The 23,912-nt window shown below is 34.3% G+C and overlaps 1 protein-coding gene across 1 annotated transcript in view; it reads right to left on the bottom strand.

Moving 5' to 3' along the window:
- Positions 1-23,912, bottom strand: part of LOC150094469 (propionyl-CoA carboxylase alpha chain, mitochondrial-like) — a 559,741-nt gene that overhangs the window by 28,903 nt on the left and 506,926 nt on the right. The window contains exon 21 of the mRNA XM_090412316.1: positions 12,541-12,606. Within this exon, the coding sequence (XP_090268442.1) occupies positions 12,541-12,606 (66 nt within the window). The remainder of the gene's footprint in view (positions 1-12,540; positions 12,607-23,912) is intronic.

The raw sequence follows: 23,912 nt of genomic DNA, 5'->3' as shown, positions 1-23,912 counted from the left end.
GTTTATAAACAGCTGAGTATCATTTTCAAAATGTTTTTTTTTATTGCTATGAGAGGGAGATGAGTGGGAAAATTGTGTTTTCTACTAATGCTGCTTCCAGTTAACATTGCCATTACACTTACTGTCTGGGAGATTACCTGCTACTGCAGTTATAAGCAAACAACAAAGTTAAGTTATCCTTTAATGATGTTTCTTTTTATGGAAAAAGAATATGTTGAGAAACTGTCTTGCCACCACCAAATCAAAATATTTCAGACGAGGCTAATTCAGATTCTGAGATTGATAGTAATAATGATCCAGACTGTATACCAACATTAATTTCTCAGAGAATAGGTTTATTAGTGGTGTGTGTGTGTGATGAAGATAGTGAATTAGATGAATCGAAAGCTGGAATTGTACAGGAACTTGAGGACAGTCCTATTCCATCCACATCTACCAAAAATCCAAAAATGAATGTAGTAGCCAGACAAATAGTAGGTCTAGCAGACGAAAATCAAACACAAACATTCAGATGGCTAAAGAAAGACTTTGATTATATCGAGTGTAATGTAATGCCAGAAAGCCCTGATGAATGTGAGGCCTTAACATTATTGCAATATTTCAAAAGACTTTTTGATTCAAATGTCATATCGCTTCTTGTTGATCAAACAAATCTGTATTATGTACAACACACATCAACATCTGTTGATACAACACAAATAAAACTTTGGCATATTGCTATACATGGGAGTTGTTACCATGCCTTCATACACTTCTGGGCATCATCTACATCCTATTAGAAAATTGCAAGCTTTATACATCTCAAACATTTTCAAAAACAACCAAGATACCTGCATTTTGCTGATAATGATAAGATTTCTCATTCTGAAGATCATCTAGCAAAAATCAGACAAGTGATTGACATGATTGTAAAAAAAAAACTGTCATAAATTGCCAAAAGAAATGGAGAATTCCATTGATGAACTGATGGTTCCTTATAAAGGTACTCATTCAGGCAACTTAAGATAGTATATTCAAAAGAAACCACATAAACAGGGATTCCAAATTTTTGTATGGCTAGAGCATCAGATATCATTTATACAGATCTATCAGATGAAGAAAAAAAAATTAGAATTGGAGGACAAGTTGTGATTATACTTTGCCAGACCTTGCACGAAAATGCAGATGGGTTGACAACAAAGTGATATGTCTGGTAAGTACATTTTGTGGAATGTTCAGTTAGTGAAATCTGTAAAACAATGGAACAATGAAGAAAAGAAGAAATCTGATGTGAAGTAACCAAACATTGTCAACAATACAATTAACACAAGGGTGCAGTTGATTTCTCTGGAATGCTAATTGAACTCTATAGGGTATCGCTGATATCTAAGGATTTATTATTATTATTATTGTTACCCCAAGACCTCATGGAGTCAAAGACTCATCTGGGAGGTCCTTTTATCACACACACACACACACAGCTCATCATACCGTGCCTTGAACACATTCAAATTCCTTGCAAACACCACACTCTCAGGCAAGGCATTCCGATCATTTACAACTCTGCACAAAATAAACCTGCCTCTCACTCCCCTACTCACACCCTCTTTATGCAGTTTCCAGGGATGACATCTGGTTCTCTCCTGATCTCCCACTATTTTCTGTAGAACTTCTCCAGCATTGATCCTATAACAACCCCTTACCAACTTGTAGGTCTCTATCATATCTCCCCTCTTTCTCCTGTCCACAAGACTCTGCAAATTACATCTTATCAATCTTTCCTCATACTCGACATTCCAGAGGTCAGAAACTACCTTAGTCAATCACCTTTGGACCCTTTCCAACATCTCTTCATCCTTCTGAAAACCAGGTGACCAAATCTGGGCACAATAGTCCATGTGTGGCCTAATCAAAGCCTTATACAATGGAACAAGAATCTCCCTACTTCTACAAGTCAATGTGTTCCACATCATTCCCTCCCAGAAGCCTTTGTGTTGTCTTCACAATTTTGGCTATGTGTCCCCTTAATTTCAGATCCATATCCACTACCACCCCCAACAATATATCCTCACCAAGCATAAATTCCACATCCCATCTTTGTTTTCCAAATTTTAAAACCTTACATTTTGCAACATTGAATTCACATCTCCATTTCTGTGCCCAATCACTCAATTTATTCAAGTTTTCTTGTAAGGCCACAACATCTTCACTACTCTTCATGGTTCATTTACATCTCCATCCAAATCTTCACCTATATCGTTAATCTACAAGTTAAACAGTAATGGCCCCAAAACAGATCCTTGAGGCACTCCACTAGTGACTTTCCTTTTCCTGGATATCGCTCCCCCATACACAACTTGTTGATACCTATCAGATAGCCAGTCTCCAATCCAATGCACTAATCTAATATCCAATCCCATCTGCTCTAGTTTGACTATCAATTTATCATGAGGCACTCTATCAAAAGCCTTTGCAAAATCCAAGTATATTACTGTGTATCCTTCTCCTCTGTCCAAGGAAGCAGTCACTTTATTGTAATAAGTAGATTACTAAAACATGACCTCCCTTTAGCAAATCCATGCTGTCCATCAAAGATAATACCATTACTGTCAACCCAACTCTGGATCCTAGTTCTCACAAGCTTCTCCAACAACTTAACCACAACACCTGACACACAGATAGGGCTATAGTTTGCTGCTTGAGTTCAATCACCTCCTTTATGAAGTGGCACAATCTTGCCCTCCTTCCACTCCTTGGGGACTTGACCGAGTGCAAGACTCGTGTTAAAAAATATGTCAAGACAGGTGTCAACTCCCTGGCACATTCCTTCAGAATACATGGTGATATATTATAGTCCCACAGCCTTATTAACATCGTTTACTTGACTCCCCATACACCTCCTGCTCACTTACAGTCAGTCTCTCTTCCCCATCATCTACTGCTCTCAATTTCTCTATGAAGTCACATTTACAAGACTAGAAGACGTTTATGAATTGTTCATTAAGTATCTCCACCACACATTCTGCAACAGCTGTCTTTATAACATTTTCTCCTATCAATGTCATCCTTCCATAGTCATTCTTTCTTTTGCTGGCTACATATTGAAAGAACTCCTTAGGATTCTTTTTGGCTTCATTAGCTAACTGCTGTTCATACCTCTCTTTAGCTACCCTCACCAACTAAGTCACCCACCTTGCCTGGTCTTTGTAGACCTCATGAAATTGGTTATTTCCACTTCTCTTATGCTGCCTCCACAATGCCCTCTTTCTCTGTATATCGCATGCTTAATCTCTTTATTCATCCATGTCACACCTACCTTTTGGATATATGGATTTTTGGATATTTGCTTGACCTCTGCATAGTGAACTCTCAGCTACTTTATTGAAGATAAATGGGAGACCAAAAGACCCTGCTAAAGCAATTGAGGCACGTCACATCGCAGATGCACTGATGCATGCAAATAAAAGAAAGCCAGGAAGACCATCAGTAGGCAGCTTTGCCAATACCCATACAGGATGTATGGCATGATTGTATGGATCACTGGTCAATTTGTGGAGCAAAAGGTCAATGCCGGCATTGCAAAAATGGATTTTCAACTGCAAAATGTACAAATTAATTTAGTTCTGTGCTTACAAGAAATTATTTCATTGCTTTTCATGCAAAGAAATGAAATTATGCTGTCAGACACATTCAGCAATTGTCATTTTAAATCTGGGCAATATTGCTTCAAGAGCAGTGGTGAGCTATGGAAATTTTAAGAAAGGGCTCGCTTCGTCGAGCAGGGGAAAAAAAAAAAAAAAAGGCCTAACTTAGCCCTTATAATACTTATATTGTGACTTTGTAGAGCTTCTGACAGATATAATAGTTCCTGTAGGATATCAATCATTAATGCTAGATCTTTTAAACATTCCAAATTGAGATGTCGCTTTAAAAAGCCCTTATATTTATCGTTCGATGCAAAATGCTTGCATAAAGCTGGGTAATTTCTCCACAAAGCAAGAACCGTTCGTAAACTGCAAGCTGCCTATTGTGATCCAAGCACATGGCCGATCTTTAAATTTTAGATATCAAGGTCTTTTGCAATCATATTTAATTCTCGTGGATTTTTTGGTGATTGATGATAAAAAGCATATAATTTATCCATAAATATTTCAAAATGATTTATTTCTTTAATGTTTTTTTTTATCGAATCGTCTAATGCTAAGTGTAAACGATGAGCGCAATGCCAAATCACAACGTTGGGAAATTTTTGTAGAAGTTTGATTGCAACATCTGATTTAGTTCCTAACATTACACTAGTTCCATCAGAACAAAATGCAATGAAATGATTTTTTATATAGTTATCAAAAAATCCATATGAATTTAAAGTAGCACGTATATATTCCATGATGGTATTTTCTAGTTCAACAAGATTATTAAACAAGAAGAACAAGGGGCTCGCAAATTTGAGAAAAATTTAACAAAGGGCTCGCACGAGCCCCTGACAGTTCACCACTGCTTCAGAGCAACATTGCATAATTACTAAAAAATATAATAAATTTTTTAAGTCACTTTTCTTACCTACTGGTTCATGTTGTATCTAATTATTCAAAAAAAAATTTTTTTTGGTGTGATTTCCCCATTTGCCAAACAAAAGGTTAAAATGGGCCAAGCACAAAGAAGGATATGGTCAGTAAGGAGGACTGCTGTGGAATTAAAATGGCAGAATCCATTAGTGATTTGGGGATTTTCTATCACTTGTGAGAGTTCTGAGGGAAGGGCAATGAGACAGTAGTGCAACAGTTGAAATTTATCCCTGTTTTTAAGCTGGATAGATGCTTGTTTCCATGTTGGTAAAGATTATTCATAGAATCTACCTCAGCTCTAAAAAACGTTCCAAACCTCAACAAATCTGGGTGCATGAGACTGCCCCAAATTTGGGAGACTTACATCATGAGAACATCAGCTCAAAGGCTAAGACAACCAAATATAGTCGGCTAGGGAGTACCATTACGACTTTAAGAACAACAATAGTTTCTTATCTTCTCCCTCATTTGCTTTTTGTAGTGCCTGCGTGCACGTGTCATATTTGTATGTTCCCATGAAGATGGCAATGTGACGTTGGCAAAATACAAGAATTGTTTATTAAAATTTCTTTTAATTAATGTTCCAGTATACGTTATGAATTCCTTAAATAATTTAATAGTTAAGAGATAAGCAGTGAAAGAGGCTATCATGGTTGTCTAAGTGTGAGAGTGATAAAGGCAGCAAATGCATTGTATAGCACAGCTATACAATGAGATAAAGAAATCTTGAGACAGAGCAGATTCCCACCCCCACCCCCACCCCCAAAAAAAAAAAAAATTAAAGATGGAAATTTAGAATCGTGTGAAATAAATTTATTAGCTGTAAATTTTTGCCTAAGTATCAATAGCATCTTCGGTATAATAGCAATAGTGAAACACAAAATAATGAAGACAAATGGTGTAAAAGAGGAATTTAACAATATGGAAAGGTTCATCATTGGATTTCAAACTATTACAGTAGTTTAAAAATCTGCTTATTGTTAACACTTTGGGACAGTCGCTTTTTGATAACAATAACTGGCTGATAACATTAAACAAGGGATATAAAAAACTGCATCATTTATTTCAATTTATTGTTATGAACATTATTTAATTTATTGTTATAAACAATTTTTAATAAGCAAAACATAAAATTTGTTTTAAAAACTTATCTAGTGTTGTCTACTGTGTCTTTGAATATAGTAGTTCATGAATAAATTGCTCATACTCATAATGCCTTTTGAAGTTTGTCACTCTATGTCAAAGTATTCATAGAGCTTCTTGCATCTGGGCATTGGTTGGAGGAGCTTCTAAAATTTGTTCTTCTATACTTGTATTAGGTTCACTTTCTTCTATTAGTTTAAAGTTCTCATCGGAAGCAGCTTGACATATTTCCGACACTGTTATTGTAGCCACCACTTCAATGTTGTTATCAATATCCAACCAATTTTCAAATTCTTCTTTTGACACGCGGTCTGGAGTTTTATCAAAAATTTCATTTGTAAGATATTCAAATTCTTTGTAAGAAGGAGTTTCAGAGTTTGTCTTGAAAATCCACCTTTTTTATGGAAGCAGTTTTCAGTAGTCTTCTCTGAGACTTGCTTCCGTGACATCGCTACCAATGAAATGCATCAAGAAAGGAAATCTTTTTTGTAATTGCACTTGCATCAGATTGGTCTTTTATATAATCAAGTTCAGTTATAATTCTTGTACAAACTTATCTGCAATAGTAAGCTTTAAAAGCTCATATTATGCCTTGGTCACATGGTTGAATTAATGATGTAGTGTTCGAAGGCAAGAAGATTACCTTGATGTTCTCTAACGATAAATTGTTTGTGTGCAGTGCAGTTGCCTACTAACAAGACAATTTTTCATTTTAATTTAAGATACCACTTAACTAACCAATTGTTGAAAATGTCATTAGTCACTAAAACATTTGCACTAGAACAGTAGTCAACAGGAAAACTTTTAACACCTTTAAAACACCAAGGATTTTTACTTTTTCCAATCATTAGATGCTCTCGTTTCTCACCTTTCATATTAGCATAACAAAGAATTGTCACTGGCTCTTTTGAAGATTTAAATCCTTTAGTACTTTCGTTTTTAAACAAAAAAAGGATGCTCAGGCATTGCACGAAAATAGTGTCCTGTTTTGTCTGCATTGTAAATATCCTCAGGAGAATATTCAGCAATAATTTTTGGTGACTCGATCTTAATCCATGCATCAGCTGATAAAATATCAGCACTTTTTTCTTCACCATGAATACACTTGTACACAATATTCTCTCACTTTTTTCACCTGTTAAACCATCCATCAGTTGTGGTGAAATTTTCTTTGCCCATTGTTTTCGCAAGTTCTGCTTTTTTGACACATAAAGCTCATTAATTGAAGCATTCTTTTCACGAACATTACTAAACCAAATTTTTAATTCTAATTCAACTTGAGTATCCTTAACAGATTGGGCTCGCTCTCCTCCGATCCATGTTCTCATTAGTAAGAGCTGAAGTTTCAATGTTTGATCTGTTTTTCAAGATCTTACACGAGAGTGGTTGTAAAATTTTTAAATGTACAGCCACACTATCCTGATTCATTTTGAGCAACTTATCACTCCAAAATTCTTTGCTTTTCTTAAAAAGATAAATCTTTACGTTTTTTACTTGCTTCTGCCATAATGCTAAGGACTGTTTTAACAAGTACTTTAAGTCAAATTCACTTACTGAAAGAGAGCATGAAAATAACCTTGAAAAATCACAATTAGGCTGTATTTATACCCCCCCCCTGCATTTGCCTGGAAGATTTAAGTTTTATGGAAGATTAAGATTAACAAAAAAATCAGGTTTCGACAATCGGTAAAAAATTTGACATGTTCTTTGTCAAATTTTTTACTGATTAACCCGTATTTCTTAGAATTCTGATATGCAAATGGCCAGACATTCGAATTTTGATAACAATAACCGGAACTTTGTTTATAATAGACTAATTATTTTTAATTCATTTTAAATAGCGTGTTTTGGGACTGACCGATTTTGATAACAATAACCGACTGATAATATTATCCGCAATCACAATAAGCGGATTCTACTGTATTTCAAAAATAAATGTGCTTCACCTGAAAATTTGGTTTACCTTAGAAGATGGGGGGGGGGGGGGGAGAAATCAACTATCCTTTTTAGATATTTTAGTTCTTCATCAACTAGATGGTAGTGACAATTTTCAGTTTTTAAAAATAAAACTCACACTGATCGTTATCCATGCTACTTCTCATCATTATACCACTCAAAAAGTTGGAAGCATTATTGCATTGTGCTCATAGTATATGTTGTATTGAAGACTTTTTACAGCAAGAATTAAATTTTATCAAATCTGATTTTATCAAAAGTGGTTTAAATGAATCGTTTATCAAGAAAGCCTTTAACAGCTTTATGCATAAGTCTCTAGATCTCTTAAAGATATTGCCCAGATTCCACTCCAGTGGATAAAAGGAATTTCTGAACTACTGCTAAAGTTTTAAGAAATCTTAATATTACTCCTACATCCTGTCAGGAAGATTTTAACTTACCTGTCTTCACTTAAAGACAAGCCTTCTCCACTTGGCCTTCAAGGTGTCTACCAGATCCCCTGTTCCTATGGTTTGTCTTACTTTGGCAGATCTGCCTCCATCTGTTAAGAAAACATAGCATTGTTTGGGGGGGGGACCTTAACTTTTACATAGATGTAGATTCCTTATAGAACAGTTATACAAGGAGCGCTGAGAGACCTATCTACACTGACTGAACTTAAAAAAATCTGATGGCCTTTGGTTTTTCCCATTTATGGGAAATATTATTATTATTTTAAAATTATTATAAAATTTTATGCAAATTCCTGATTATTACCTTACCTTTTTTTATTTAAATGTGAATTTACTGAGCGTCCGTTGTCCTAGTGATGCTGTAGTGGCACTTTTTAAAACTGATTCTTTTATTGTAATTTATTTTGTGTTCCATTGTTGTTATTGCCTTTGATACTTTAGCAAACATTTTTGCCTAATAAATTGATTTCATGTAAGTTAAAGTTTTTGTCTTCAATTTCTTTAAAGTTACACATCTATACTGAAGCAGAACAACGCGTAATGCAGGGATTTAAAGTTTGATAATGTTTGACAAGGAATGCCTGTACCGGATTTGATAAACGTTCACGTTGCTCACGGAAGAAGTGGTATTTACTTAGATGAAATGTATTCACGAAGGATGCCAGTTGTAGTTTAGTTAAAAATAGAATATCAGGTTTTGATACCTATGAATGGTAGTATACAATATTAAATTTTGTATTGATGTGCCAACTGTTTATTTCTTGGAGATTTTTTTATATTAGCAGTTATACCAATATAGGCATTTAGTTTATCTTTCGTAGCTGATTAAATGCTGGAAATGTACAGAGCAGGGGGCATGCCAAATTTGTGCATATAACTTGCACAGAGATATGCCCAGAACCCAACCCAAATGTGGCTTTAACAGTGCATGCTGCTATCCTCAGACTCACTACAGCCTTGACTTGCTAGAGCAAGCAGCAACAGGATTATTGATTAGAAAATACTGGCCTACTGATTGGGAAATCTACACCCATTACATTTGGGTTTGGATCTATATTAATTAGCTGCCAGCATGCATAAACTGCTTTATTGTCCCACCCAGAAATGAAAGTGTTGCTCTCTCTCTCTGTAATTTAGTAACAGTGAGTGTTAAGTATCTCGAGCAAGGCCATCATCTGAAAATACATATAAGAAGAAAAGGAAGAATGTTTGATCCCCTTCCAACTACTAACCACTCTTAAACTTGCTTAACTTTTTGCGAGTCATTAGTAGCAGAGTTCCTACCAATTGACCAACTTTATGAAGGAATTAATTTGGAAAAATAGTGGGGAGTGGCTTATTTTATGAAAAATAATTAATTAGCAATAAATTGTTTTATTACTAGTTAATAATAAAACTATTGTGAAGTTGTAGTAGTAGTAGTAAGTGGAGGATTAAGTAAGAAAGATGGTGAGCTGTGTATAGTGGAGTAGAGTGCCCACCCACGATAAGTACTTGGACTCCTTGGAGGTGTCACATAATGAATTAATTAATAATTATAAGAATTAATAAGAGCAACGCATTACACCACCTATAATACAACTACTGAAACTGTAATTAATGGATATTTATTTAACTGCCACAAATTCTTTAGCATGCCTACTCTTTCCCTTACACATGCCAGTCATATACCAGTAGTAATCAATCTGATTAATGCAGATTAAAATATAATTAATATACCTTTAGAAATTAAAAAAGATATAAACAATTATAAAATCTTTTAATCATCATTATCATCAAATTCCTTATATGTACCTTCATGTGGTGTACTGGATAATTATGATAGTACTACATGAAAAAGTTACACCATTACTAACTTCTGATTAATAATTTTCCTCCAAATTAATCCAATATTATCAAATGTTATATTTCTGTCTTTTAAGGTGTTTTTTACTGTATCAATCCATCTACATCTTGGTGTTCTTCTGGGTCTTTTCCTGCTAACCTAGCAAAGAACACTTGATTTGCTAATCGTTCCTCTCCCATTCTGTTCAAATGACCATACCACCTGAGATTAGTTTTACTAACACATTCCTGAATGCTAACAATGGCAAGTTCTTTCCTAATGCCATACTGCCAATGATGCCATCTGTTCGCTCCACTAATCTTTCTCATGACTTTCATATCAGTGATCTCCAGTCTTTGATCAAGTATTTTATTTCTAACCCAGCTCTTGGATCCATAAATCAAAACTGGTTTGGAAACTGCCTTGCATACAGCTAATTTAGTGTTTTGATTAATTTTTTTTTTTTTTTATTCCATATAAATTTATTCAACTGACTTTCTACCATACCAGCTTTTCTAATTCTATTGGCTATTTCCATATTTAATTTACCATCTTCACTAAGTGTTGTGCCTAAATAGCTGAAACATTTTACTTGTTCTATAGATTTACCACTCAGGATACAATTGATATTTTCAATGTTTCTGCCTATTTTCAATGTCTTTGTCTTTTTATTGCTGATTTTCATACCATATCTATTACAACAGCTATTCAATTTAGTCAGAGAATCTTGCAGACTTGTAGCGGATTTATTTAGAAGTATAACATCATCTGCATATAGTACACAGCTAAGATTAACATCACCAAATTTGATATCAGATTTAATATCACTTTCCTTCATAATGTGATCCATATAGATAATAAATATCAGTGTAGATAATGTGCACCCTTGTCGCACAACTGATTTTACCTCAAACCATCTTCCTGTACTTCCTTTAATTCTAACTGCTGATTTACAGCTTACAGAGAGACTATTTATTGCTTGATATAATGCCCCATTTACACTATAGATTATTATTATTATTAAGAGAGAGCTCCAGAGAGTCAGGGACTCATTGAGGGAGGTGCTATGTTGTTACTTTTTTCCGTTTCTCCTTTCAGAACTCTGACAAAATTTGTTTGATTTAGCTGTGCCAGTCAGAGTCCTAGAACAGAGGAATTCTTGCTCAAAGAAACCTTCCCAGAGTTCAAGTATTACCTAATCTTGTTAAAGTATTAAGTGCCTGTAGAAATTTCAACATTGCAGTCATGGCCTTAACTTTCTAAACTTCCCTTAATTTCCCCTTATTCATAAGTCCGAATGTTTGCGAGTGGTAAAATTAGTCTCATGCTCAGACAAACTTAGGCTTACATAGAAAAAACATGTTTATTAAATATCAAATTGCATACAAGTAGACTTGGTAGAGCTTCATAGAGAGGAAGATAATCAGGGCAAAGTGGTTTTTGGAGTTGGGATACTGGTTAATACATGATGAATGTTACAAAATGGGTGAATCAACCTTGAGCCAGAGGAGGTGAAAAGCAAGAGATTCTAAATTAGCCATTCTCTGGCAAGCAGTGTTACATGTCATGAAGGCATGGGTGCCACCCTTGTTGCAAAAGGAATTGTGAAGTTTGTAATTTTTGTACACTGAAGGTCGACAGTAGGTGATGTAGCTGCAGTTTGTTTCTCTATCAAAAATAGAAGGTTTGCTCTGGATGACTATAAGTGAGGAGACTGTCATTTAAATCACAGATGTAGGTAAAGGATATGCAAAAGCTTTTTTTTTTTTTTTTATTATTATTACATGCATGCTGTACTTGGTATTATTTTGTTAGGACTCTTTTTTGAGGGAGATTTGTTGTGTGTGATCTACTTTTCATTATTGGTTCTTCAGTTATGGTTACATGGAAGGAGAGAGAGTGTGGACATGCAGGGAAAGGAAATAGAGTCTTGGAGATGTCAACTATAAAGAGAATAACCATAGAAGAGTATGCTTCAGTTGCCCATGAAACTGACTCATTACTGACAGGTTTCGGCCCATGTACTATCGGATGACAAGCCTGAGGCACCAACATGTTTACTGATGTACTCTCAGACTAGAGTAGGTTTTGGATCTCTAGGTATGTCTAGCATGCCCTTGTAAGTTATCACTCACAATGAATGGAGAAGAGAAGGAGAGACAGAAATAATGCTCTGGAGACAAAACATGGTATATGCTCTAATCATATACAAATCATAGACTGCATTCATGATGGATTTCTGGATGATGTCTAAATAAATTCCATCTAAACATTTTATGCTTGGCTAGATGTTATTTTCTGAACTAACATATATCAGAATACACTATATTCTGTTATATTTCTCAAAAGAATAAACAGAATGCAGCAATGAATTTACGTGGTAACTGCACAAAAAGGAACATACAGAAGTATTATTGCAAGAGTTATTTTTGACTGCTGTTTTTTGGATACAGTCTGACTGAATACAGGGATAATACACGTGACTAAATACAGAGTGAAAACAACACATTTGAGTCAGTTTTCTCTCAAATATTATTTTAAAAACATACAAGATTACCTTAATGATGAAAGACAGAAAAAAAAAATGAAAATATCTAAATTATCACTGTTCAGTACTAACCTTTGGTTCCTCTGGCATAAGTTTGGAAAATTCTGCTGTTAATTCTGTGAGAACACGAATATTGAACTACAAATAAAAATTTTTTTTTTAAATTATTTTTAAAAAAATTTAAAAAAAGGAATAAAATTCCCATTTCTGTTAAGTTGTGAATTATCCTAAAAGAATGAGTTACAACAAAGTATAAAAAATTACACAGATATTACTTTAAAACAATTAAACTGAATTATCTGTCTGACACAGGATTCCACGACTATTTATATTTAATTATAAATATAAATATATAGCACACTTCTGCTATAATCCTGTGAGAACACAAAGTGATGTCGCGAGAGATAAATGCTTCACAGAGAATGATGTCACATGAGTCAAATGATGACCTGGGGATAGGAATCTATTGTCGTTCTACTGGACACATACTAACACAACTTTTGTGGTAGAGGTTGATAAAATCAAAGGCATTTCTCCAGTAGTGGTACATGAACAACAGACACAAAAATATCCTCTTCACAGATGAGAAGTTTTTCACTAATGAAGAGTCATTTGACTGCCAAAATGATCGGGTATATGCCTAGGATGGTCGCATAGCATGTGCCATAGTACTCAAGATTCAAAGAGGTCATCACCCTATATCACTGATAGTTTAGTGGGGAGAGGTTAATGTATCGGGGGAGGGTATCCAAGTTTCATATCTGTGAAGAAGGGATCAAAACCTCTACCAAAGTATATCAAAACACCATGCTGAAACCTCAGTCCCTGAACAATGCCTTTGTTCAAGGTAGGCAGTAGACCTTCCAACAAGACTCAGTTCCTGCACACAAGGCGAGGACCACACAACAGTGGTTTGTGATCCTTTAACCATACAAATGTGCTCGACCACAAATTACCATCTGATCTGAATCCTTTAGACATTTCTGTGGTCGGAGCAAGCAGTGTTGCTGTTGGATGTTGAGCATGCCACCATCAGTATGTGGCCTCAAGAATTTTGAGTTTGTGTGTGAAGGCAAAAGGGGGACATTTTGAACATTGAGCACTACTATATGCACATTATGCATGTGGTTTGCATGTGCTGAAAGCTGTAAATGATTTACTGATAGATCAAAGATTTATGCACTGTTCAAGTTGTAATAATATTTATGACTAGACTAGGTATAAGAAGAAGAATTATGTGGTTCTGAGTTTACTAGAGAAAGAGAATAAAGGCTGTCCATGAACACCAGGATGTTATTCATGTGTCTTAATAAAATTTTGATAAGGTACCTTAGTTCACATTAATAACATCACAGGGTGCACCAGCCTTTATTCCCTTTCCTTGTTAACTCAAAACCACCTCAGTATTGATACGAAAACACACCCAAAATATTTTGAACTTTTATTTTCTTTCTTCATTTTATATTATTTTTTTTTTTATTATATTGTCATAGCCTTATGAGTCAATAAAAATGACTGAAACAAGATATTATGAGCTGGAAGTTCTGCGGTCACTAAAAATATGATGTATTATACTTATTTGTAACAAAAGCCCTAGACTTATTCAACTCAATTCACCCATTTCTTCATGGCAGTAACTTCCTTCTGTGACAGTCTACCAAAGACAAGCTCTCGTATTTTTCTTTATGTGATTTTCAAAATAATAATATGATGTTTTGAAGCAATATGGTGTGAGGTAGAGGTGAACACGATGTTCACCTCTGGCAGGGTGGCCAGTCATTTGAGGACTTCTGTTCGATACACACTATATTAGAGTGAGAAACGAAGAGATAAGTGATTAATAGGAGAGAAAGAGAGATTCTTGCTCTGTTAATAAAGATTAACAGAGCAAGAATAACAAAAATACATTTAGAGCGATAAGGAAAGAAACAAATACAGTGACTGATAAGACTGGTAATTATGAAAAGTTCAGGAAACAGCTTGTGACAATAACTTGGAATGAGGAACTGGATTAAAAGAACGTCACTGCTTCTTGGGCCCTACTCAAGAACTATTTTGTGCAAAATGGATAAATCAATAGCTAACATACGCAATCTGGAAGAAGGTATTATGGAAGAAGCACAAAATGAGTGGTTATAACAACCAATTGCATGAGAAGTACAAAGAGTAGGCATGGAAGGTGCCATGCTTGATAAGGGTAGCAAAATTGCAGTACAAGCAGCAATTAGCTAATGCAGCTAAAAAAAATCCTAGTGAATTTTTTTGGTAAGTGACCAGTAGAAGAAAGACTGATTATAGAAGGATGACACTGATTGGTGAAAATGGAGGAATGATAGCCACTGCAGAAGATATACTTGAGGTATTTAATGAGCAATTTATAAAGATATTTCATTCTTGTGAATGTGACATCATTCTCAAGAATGAAATAGTTCACAAATCATTCACTGTGCACAGATTTGGTCACCTTGTTTTCAAAAACATGAAGATGTATTGGAAAAGGTCTAGAGATGATTGACTAAGATGGTTTCTGGTCTCTAGAATGTTGAGTATGAGAAAATGCAATTTGTAGAAACTGGTGGACAGGAGGAGGAGAGGGGATATATCGAGACATATAAGCTGTTAAGGGGTTATTACCAGATTAATGTGGGAGAGATTTTGCATAGAGTGGATGAAGACAGGAAGACAGTAATCTCTCTCACACACACTTGCTCACACTCTCCTTATATGGCTTCCATCTCTAAAAGCTATATAAGGAGAGCATGAGCAAGGGGATCAGGGGCAGGTTTTTTTGCATGGCAAGTGGCGAATGATTGGGATACATTGCCCAAGAGTGCAGTGAGCGCAGAAACAGTGAACATATTTAAAACATGGTAAGATAAACTGTGGGTATAACAGTGATACCTCCCATGATGAGTCTTTTGACTCCATGGAAGTTAAATAATAATAATATTTATTCTCTGTTTGTTCCATCCATTTAAATACATAAATGCAGCTAGTGGTTGTGGTTCTTATGCATTTTGAATTTTACAAATTATTTCAACATAATGAGTGAGTTTTATAAAATTTCTATGTAATTCTTCAATTCACAATTTAATACGGTTTAAAAGCAGTTCTGGTTTTAATTAGAGTAAGATCTTCTGACCTTAATCTTATTGAGCATGTCTGAGATACTCTATGTAAATATGTTGCTACTTTCAACCCCATCTCTAAAACCATAAGGGACTTAGGAGAACACTGAAGGAGCAATGGCTGTTTTTACCAGCTGAGTTCCTGGCTGCTGGACACCATTATAAAATGAATGAAACATCACTGTGAGCACTGTACTATTGTGAGGGGTGACTGCATTCCTTATTGAGGCACTTTGACAATCTCATTTTAACCTTTTGTTTTTGACTATTGTCCTCAGGTACCCATTCATTACTTTACTGAATTAAGCTATTTATATACAGTTTTTTGGGATGGTTTTTTCACATCTCATATCATACTTTGTTTCTTTTAAATAAATTAAGTGGATATTAAATCCAACATCATTTCAAAGCCGAAAAAAGCTTTGTTTCTTTTTTTTTCTCCTTGTTCCTTAATTTATGGAAAGCAGTGTACTAAAACCCAGTCTGTCTGATCTCTTGTACAAAAGAGTCCACATCCCTTTGCCTAACCTTCAATAATAACCTGATATCCAAAACATATTTCCCTTCTTGGACTGACCTACACCTCCAACTGTTCTTGGTACAAACACATATCATCCATATCTTCTGCAACTGCCAAAATGTTTGATGTACTTTTCCACTCAAGACACTATTTCACACTTCTAAAGTTGTTGACTCACAATAAATCCCAAATCCCAAATTTTCCCAACCACAGAACACTGCTCACACATCTGTGGCTGTGCAATGAAAATATGATTATTACCTAATATTATCTAGAAGAGGACAATTCTATTAACTATAATCTCCCTGTCACAGATATGCTTCAACTTCTCATATATGTTCAGTTTCAACCATATATCAGTTCTATAGATATTTTTATGGACAATGCATTGCTGAAACTGGGAATTATTATTCTTCTGCTTTCCCTCCAAAATCATAAGAACAAGAGCTGCTGCTAACCAACACCCAATTACAGTGCAGCTCAAAACTCGATTAACCAATTTCTCTGTTTCCTCTTTCATTCCATCTAATTCTGTTCTTTTGAACAGCCATCCTCACTCTGCCTTTCCCAAAGAATACAACCTTTAGATGTTCAAAAAAACATGCAAACAGATTTCACCATGATTTTTACCCTCTTGCCCACACAGCATTGATATACTATAGGTCTTGTGATCATTCATGTGTGAGTAAGATATAAAAATAAATAAACTAATTAATTAAATGAAAACCAGTTAATCAGAGGTATATGTATATTCTTTGTAGTTTTACTGATTATCTGACCCTGAAACTGTATCACCAGTTATTCCAAAAAACTAACAATCTCTGGAACCAAGATTCTGCATATGTCACTCATTTTTAGCTCTCAAAAAGTTCAAACAAATATTATCACCACAAATAAAATGACAGATATTTATAACATCCATAAGTGATTCATTACACATACCAGAATATGATAAATAAAAATAAATAAATAAATAAGTAATGTTTTGCAAGATCTTTATCTTCATCATCCCAAATTATAAAGATAGAAAACATAGAGCACATAGATAGTTGTGTAAACAATTCAAATTGCACTTGAATAGGAACTAATGTCCTAATAAGTGTCTTCTAGAAGCCAGATAAAAACAAATTAACCATATGTATATATGGATAGAAAGTTAGAAATGCAACATTAGAATGATTTCCCAGCTTTTTGGTATAATGCAGCTGTATCTGATGAAGTTGTGGAAGCATTTTAATGATCATGATGATTCTAAAAACAGCCTCTCAGGTCTATAATGGCATTTATGCAGCACAGTCTTTTTCTAGTTAATCCTATATGAAGGATTAACTGGAAATATCCAGAGCACTGTCTGCCAGTCCTGACTTACCATACAGATCACCATGGACAGAGAGATGTTATGTTCTTGAAGGCAGATGCTAACAGATTGCCCAATCTTTATTTTTTTAATAATATTTTATCACTAAAATAACTATTAATTGTTAAGGACTTTATTAGAAATTTAGCAATTTTGGAACAAAATCAACTAGTTTTTCTAATGCCCAATCTATTAAGATTGTTGCTCTCCTTGAAGATCACAGCACAAGAATAGCTTTCAAGCCAATTTAAACCATTCATTTAAACCATTTGCGATCTAATCTCTTGTTCCTCTGCCTTTTCGAAATCCTGCCTGTTCATCTGGTATTTTTCTCTTCATCAATGGTTCGAGTCTTTTCTGAATGATCTTAAGTAAGACTTTACTTGCATGAGAAATCAGTGCTATAGTTCTGTAATTTTTGTACTCTCTTGCATCATGTTTCTTCAATAAAGTATATAAATATAAACTGATGTAGTGTTTAGGAGTACCCCCATTTTTTAGGATTAACCTCAACCCCCCCCCCCCCTCCACAACAGGGACTACTCTAAATCTATCACTTTTCCTTATATTTAGGGTACTTTTCAAAAGTTAACAAAAATCCTAAAAAAATATGACTTGAAAACTTGTTACAAACCATATAAAAAATTGGCATCTCTCATCCACTCTCCCAAGGACTAGCCATTTCCTCTAGACCTACCCAGAGTTTGCAAACTGGAGTTGCAAACTATCTTACTATGGCCAAATAGGCAGAACAGCTAATATCAGGATATCTGAACATAAGGATTATATCCATTTCCACCATTACAGTCACTCAGGACTTGCTGACCATGCTTTGGACACCTGCTATAAAATACATTGGAAGAAAGCCTATTTACTACTGCAGTTTCTTAAAGTTTCTTAAAGCTGAGGCTTTAAGAAACTCTCCAAACCTCAATAAATTTGGATGCACGAGACCGCCCCAAATATGGGAGGCTTGCATTCTTAGAACGTCAGCCCAACAGACAAGATTAATACCCAATTTGGCACCCTTTATGACTCTAGGACTGACTTCAGTAGTTGTCTTCAGCCATATTTGTTCAGTGTTAGCGTTAAATTTTGATTAATTGAAACCCTTAAAAATTTCATTTATCATCATTTAACAAGCAAAACCCTGAAAAGAATATACTTGATCCAAGTATGTGTTATGTGTATCTGGACAAATATAGAACACATTATTACAAAGAACGGAAATTGTTAATAATGAAATGAAAGGATTCTTACTAGATTGTCTAATGTCAGTGATACTTTGTAAATATATAATAATTTTAAAAATAGATAATACAATGAAATTGTATTATCTAATTTTTAAATTAGTTCACAGTACTTTGTACAGTGAACAAAATGTCAAAGTACAAGGGCACATCTACGGAATAAAAGATTACCCCAGGCGGTATCAGCTGCACACGGCGCGTGGAGTGGTAAGCGGTCAAAATGAATTTAAACGTTACGAAGCGAGGCCCATGTGGGGAGAATTCTACGTGACGGGTGAACAAAGAAGGTTACAGAGAGTGTCGGTAGGAAGATGGTATAAAAGGATTAGGACCCCCCCCACACACACACACACACATACACACAAAGGCTTAAGTTTTTTTTAGGTTTCTTGCAGTAGTGAGCGTCTCTCTTCCGGAATGTCTAGACGAAGGGTCTGCGGGGAGCTCTGCTCGGACTTCCGTAGGTGATAGTCGGAAATGCAGTATATCATTTGATAAGGTTATGTACCTCAAACCTTATGATGGAAGAAATTATATCTACACTGAAGACAGGCAATCCATGGGAAAAGCTCAGTGTCTCGGTAAAAAACCTTATGGAATCAGAACTGCCAGATGCCAACAAAGTCCCTGGAATTGGCTAGATATGCTAGAAATGTTTGGACCTACCAATGACTGGAGAAATCCATGCCAGAACAATGACTGAAAGGAAATCATATGAAGAACAAGTGCCAAGAGCCGAAGGAACAAGTATAAGAAGATCACGTGTACGGTAAAGCTGAAAGTTCTTTGTCTACTATTATGTAAAGGATAAGAAATTAACTGTAAACTGAGAATCAAGGACTTTGATTAAGATAAGACAGGACTGTAGCACACTGATATTAGAAGAAAGTGAGTTACCTCTGAATGTGTTGGGTTAATATTTATGTTTTAATTGAATATTAAGATGATCTAATTTGAGTATTAAATTAACTCTTGAAAATTCATATTAATATTGTTGTTTAAGATTACTAGGTTCTTAATCTTACAAAGGAATGTTTCTTTATATTGTATGATAACTAATATGTTGTTTAATAAACCTTTTGCTATATTTAAATCCAACTGTCTGAGTTTAGAATCCAATGCACAACTCACAAAAAGTATGAATTTAAGAGGGAGGAAATAGGTTGTAGTTTAGGTCACGATTGCAAACCCATCGTCATTAGTGTATATCTGAAAATTCACTTCTTGATTAAGATTTCCTTTTCTTAATCTAATGGTTCTAGGTGGCACAGTATAAAAATATAAATTTTCCTAGAGCTTTAAGAGAGGCAAGATTTCAGAACCTTTGACACCTCGGATTTGGCTCGACCCTGAGGCAATTCCTTTGTGTTTCAGTAGTACCACGTGACACCCTAGGAAAGACTTATTGTAGAATACATATATTGATAAGAAATTAAGAATGTAGGACACAACATTAGTGCCTGCATGCACATTTCATTAATTTTTATGTTCTCTGAAGATGGTAATGGAACATTACTAAAATATAGGAAATATTAATTAAATTTATTTAATTAATATAATAGTATACGTTGTGTTTCCTTAAAATTAACAGTTATGTATCACCAACGTATAACTCTTATCTACAAGAATAATTATAATCCACGGAGATTCCATCGCACGCATGGCTCGTAAATACAGCAAGTTAAAACTGAAGATCTCTAGACAACTGAATCAATTAGACTTTCTAAAACGCTGCCGGGATAATAATCTGATCCTAATTGTGTGAAACTGAAGCACCAATTCACTTCTCCTAAAGCTCTCCGCATATATACACACACTAGCTTCACTCTGTTATGGGAGCAAATTACCACTACCCATGTTCTCTTACCCAACACTAATGAGGCTATTCATACGCCAGAAGAAGAGCTTATTACCAGAGCCGGTGCTAGGGTCTTTGCTGCCCGCATGCAATGTCCATCTAAGCGCCGCCCCTGTAATGATCCAGGCGTGTGTGGTTCTTTTACAATAATAAAAATTTAAATTATTTGAAATTTCTTAAATAAATTTTGACAGAACAGCCACACGTTGATTTGCTAAATGTAATGAACCAGGGGTGTTGACCAGGCAGGATAATCATTAAAAACCCGAATATTCAAAAAATTCTCAAAAGTTATTCTCAAAAGTTAAAGCAAATTTTGATAAAGCCACTTCACTTTAATCGTTGAATATAATGATACAGGATTTATAGCCTTCTCACTGACCCAAATCACTAACAAAATTAAAATGAATTTTAATTAAAGTTAAAATTTATTTGAACTAAAGTTTAAAAAATTCTAGCAAAAATTCTTTTTCTAAATTCTTAGTAAGTTGTAAAAATTTTTTTTAATAATTTTTATAAGTGGAACTATCTTTTAGGAAAATAAAAGAAACTCAAGATAGATGAGAAAATAAGAAAAGAATTCAGAAATAATAATTAGAACATTTTATTTAATATTAGTATAAGTATTCAAAAAATAAAATCTTTACAGAATAACAGAAAATAAATTAAACTACATAAATATACTTGAAATTTTTTTATTAAAATTTTAGGGTTCTTCAAATTAGAAATAATGGTCTTAACATCTAATTCCCCACATATATCATTTTCAGTAGCTATCAATGCCAAACTAACAAGCCTTTTTTGTGACATACTTGTTCTTAAGTAGGTTTTAATCAATTTCAACTAGGAAAAGGAACGTTCACTGCTTGCTACACTAACAGGTAAGGTTAATAGTATTCTTAAAGCAATTGAAAAGTTAGGGAAAGATAAATTATTGGACACAATAAAACTAAGAATATCGAAAGGGTTTTGAATATTTAAATTATCCTTTCGAAAAATATCCCGGAAAACACATAACTCATCATATAGTTCTACTGCATTTACGTCTTTATTGTCACTGTCCATCAAGAGAATCTATAAATCATAATTTTTTCATAAATCTTTGTTATTAATTTATAGTAATCTATACAATAAATTGAAATTATCATATGTTTTTAGTTGTTCAAAACGTTCTATTAATGAACACATTGCAAAGTTTAGAAGTGTATAAAACACATTCACTCTAAACTTATCTTCTGGCGATTGTCGCATTTCGTCATGATGCTCGTAGTCAAATTGTTGTGTCTTCTTTCATCATCGAACTTCCATACCAGTTTTAAATTCTTGTTCTCCATCCACCTCTTCACTCAGTTCTTTTTGTCATTTTTAGAACTTCTTTAAAATTTGTATCTGATCAATACTCTTGTAAGAATATTTTTAAGTTTCCGATAGATTCTAAAGCAAGTGAAATGTTCATATTTTTGTCTTGAAGCATTTTACTCACAAGCTTCATTCTGTTAAGTAAATCATGCCAAATTATAAGAGAACAAATAAATTTTAGTCCATTTTAGCACATAATGTTTGTGCTTCGTGCTGAGTTTCTTTATTAAAATTTTCATTATCTAAAATTTCAAAAAAGTGCATGGCAAATTTCTCCTAACTGATATCGTAGAAGGCGGATTGCATTAATTTTACTTTCCCATTGCGTTTCTGATGGCTGTTTCAATGTAAAACTTTTTACGAACTTTAAAAGGATTGCCCAACATTTGTAAGAGAATGAAAAGAAATTATATATTTCTTGAATAATTGCAAAGAAACTAATTGTATCTGCATTCACTTTGGCTGCATCGTTAATGATTAAATTTAGAGTATGAGCAGCACGTGGCATGTAAAAAGCTCAAGGGTTTTTGTTCAAAAGCAAATTTTGGAGCCCATATTTTTTCCCTTTCATATTTGCCCCATTGTCATACCCTTGACCTCGCATGTCTTCAATGGGAATATTCCATTTTTCCAGTTGTTCCACTATTGTTGCACATAAACCACGTCCTGTGGAATCTGATATATCTGCAAAACCTAAAACGTTTTCTCTGATCTTGACAATTCCATTGTCACAGGAAACAAAGTGAATAATAATGGTCATTTGTTCTGTTTTACTCGCATCAGGTATGCAGTCTAAAATTATGGAATAATATTTAGATTTTCGAATTGATAATAAAATTGTATCCCTGATTGCATTACTTAAAGTTTCCAATATTTCATTTTGACTGTTTTTACTCAAATAGTGTACTCTATTGTATCCTTGTAGGGCCCTTTCAACATGATTTTCCATAACAGGATCAAACTTCGCAAACAGTTCGACTAATTTAAAAAAATTGCCGTTATTCCTTGCATATAATTTATCAGATGATCCGCGAAAAGCTAAATTTTGGCTACCAAGGAATTTTATAATTTCAATCAAGCATTCTAAAACAAAACACTCATCCAATGTTTCTTTTCCATTTCATACATGCCTTGAGTCTGGCAATCAATAGTAGTTTTGTTTTTTAAATTTTTATCAAGTTCCTTCCATTTTAAGAAATTTTTCATGTGAGCTAAACTAGGCTCATGTCTATGCAAAGTTGTACTTACATTTCTCCAATTGTTATAACCTTCTACAAGACTACTTGATTCAGTAGGTAAGTATGCAACAAAAGCAAAAAACAGAATTTAAAGTTTCGGAATAAATGAACCATGTTCTTGGCACGAACTCCCCATTTTCCATTTTTCTATTATAATACGTGTCGTCAAATTTACGACCATGTGTATCTCTGGGATATATTATATTTTTCTTTTGAACAGGCCCCCCATTAAAACAACTCATAATTTTTCATCAATATTTCCCCATTCACCTGGATCTTCTAAATTTACAGAGACTAACAATGTGTTAGTTTCGTGGTCAACTACATCTAAATCTTCTCCTAACTGTTTTTCACTTAAATTCTGCATCTTGTTATCTTGTTCAACAGTTGTAATAATGCTTTCATTCAAACTAGATGATGTGCACAGTTCGTCAACTCTGATTTCTGATGTATCGAGTTGGTTACAATCTGCATCAGAATATTTTAATATTTTAACAAATTTATTAAGAGCCCCAGTTTGTTTCTTAATATCTGCTTCTTTCGCAGCATGATGCTTACGATTTTGTGCACCAGATAACTTTTTTTAAATTTTTGATTCCATTTCTATTTTATATCTCCAAGAAATTATTACACAATACGACAATTACGAAACAATAGTCCACACTGCGCTACTGTCAGTAGCCTATTGCGATGCATACTGTTATAAATCTACTGTTGCTATCCTGTTATTACTG

Source organism: Typopeltis vanoorti, chromosome 22, assembly GCF_054136105.1.
Source record: "Typopeltis vanoorti isolate ZY-2024b chromosome 22, IOZ_Tvanoo_1.0, whole genome shotgun sequence".
In the NCBI taxonomy this organism is placed as follows: domain Eukaryota; kingdom Metazoa; phylum Arthropoda; class Arachnida; order Uropygi; family Thelyphonidae; genus Typopeltis; species Typopeltis vanoorti.
The sequence above is the reverse complement of the archived record's forward strand: the minus strand, read 5'-3'. Positions and strand labels throughout refer to the sequence as shown.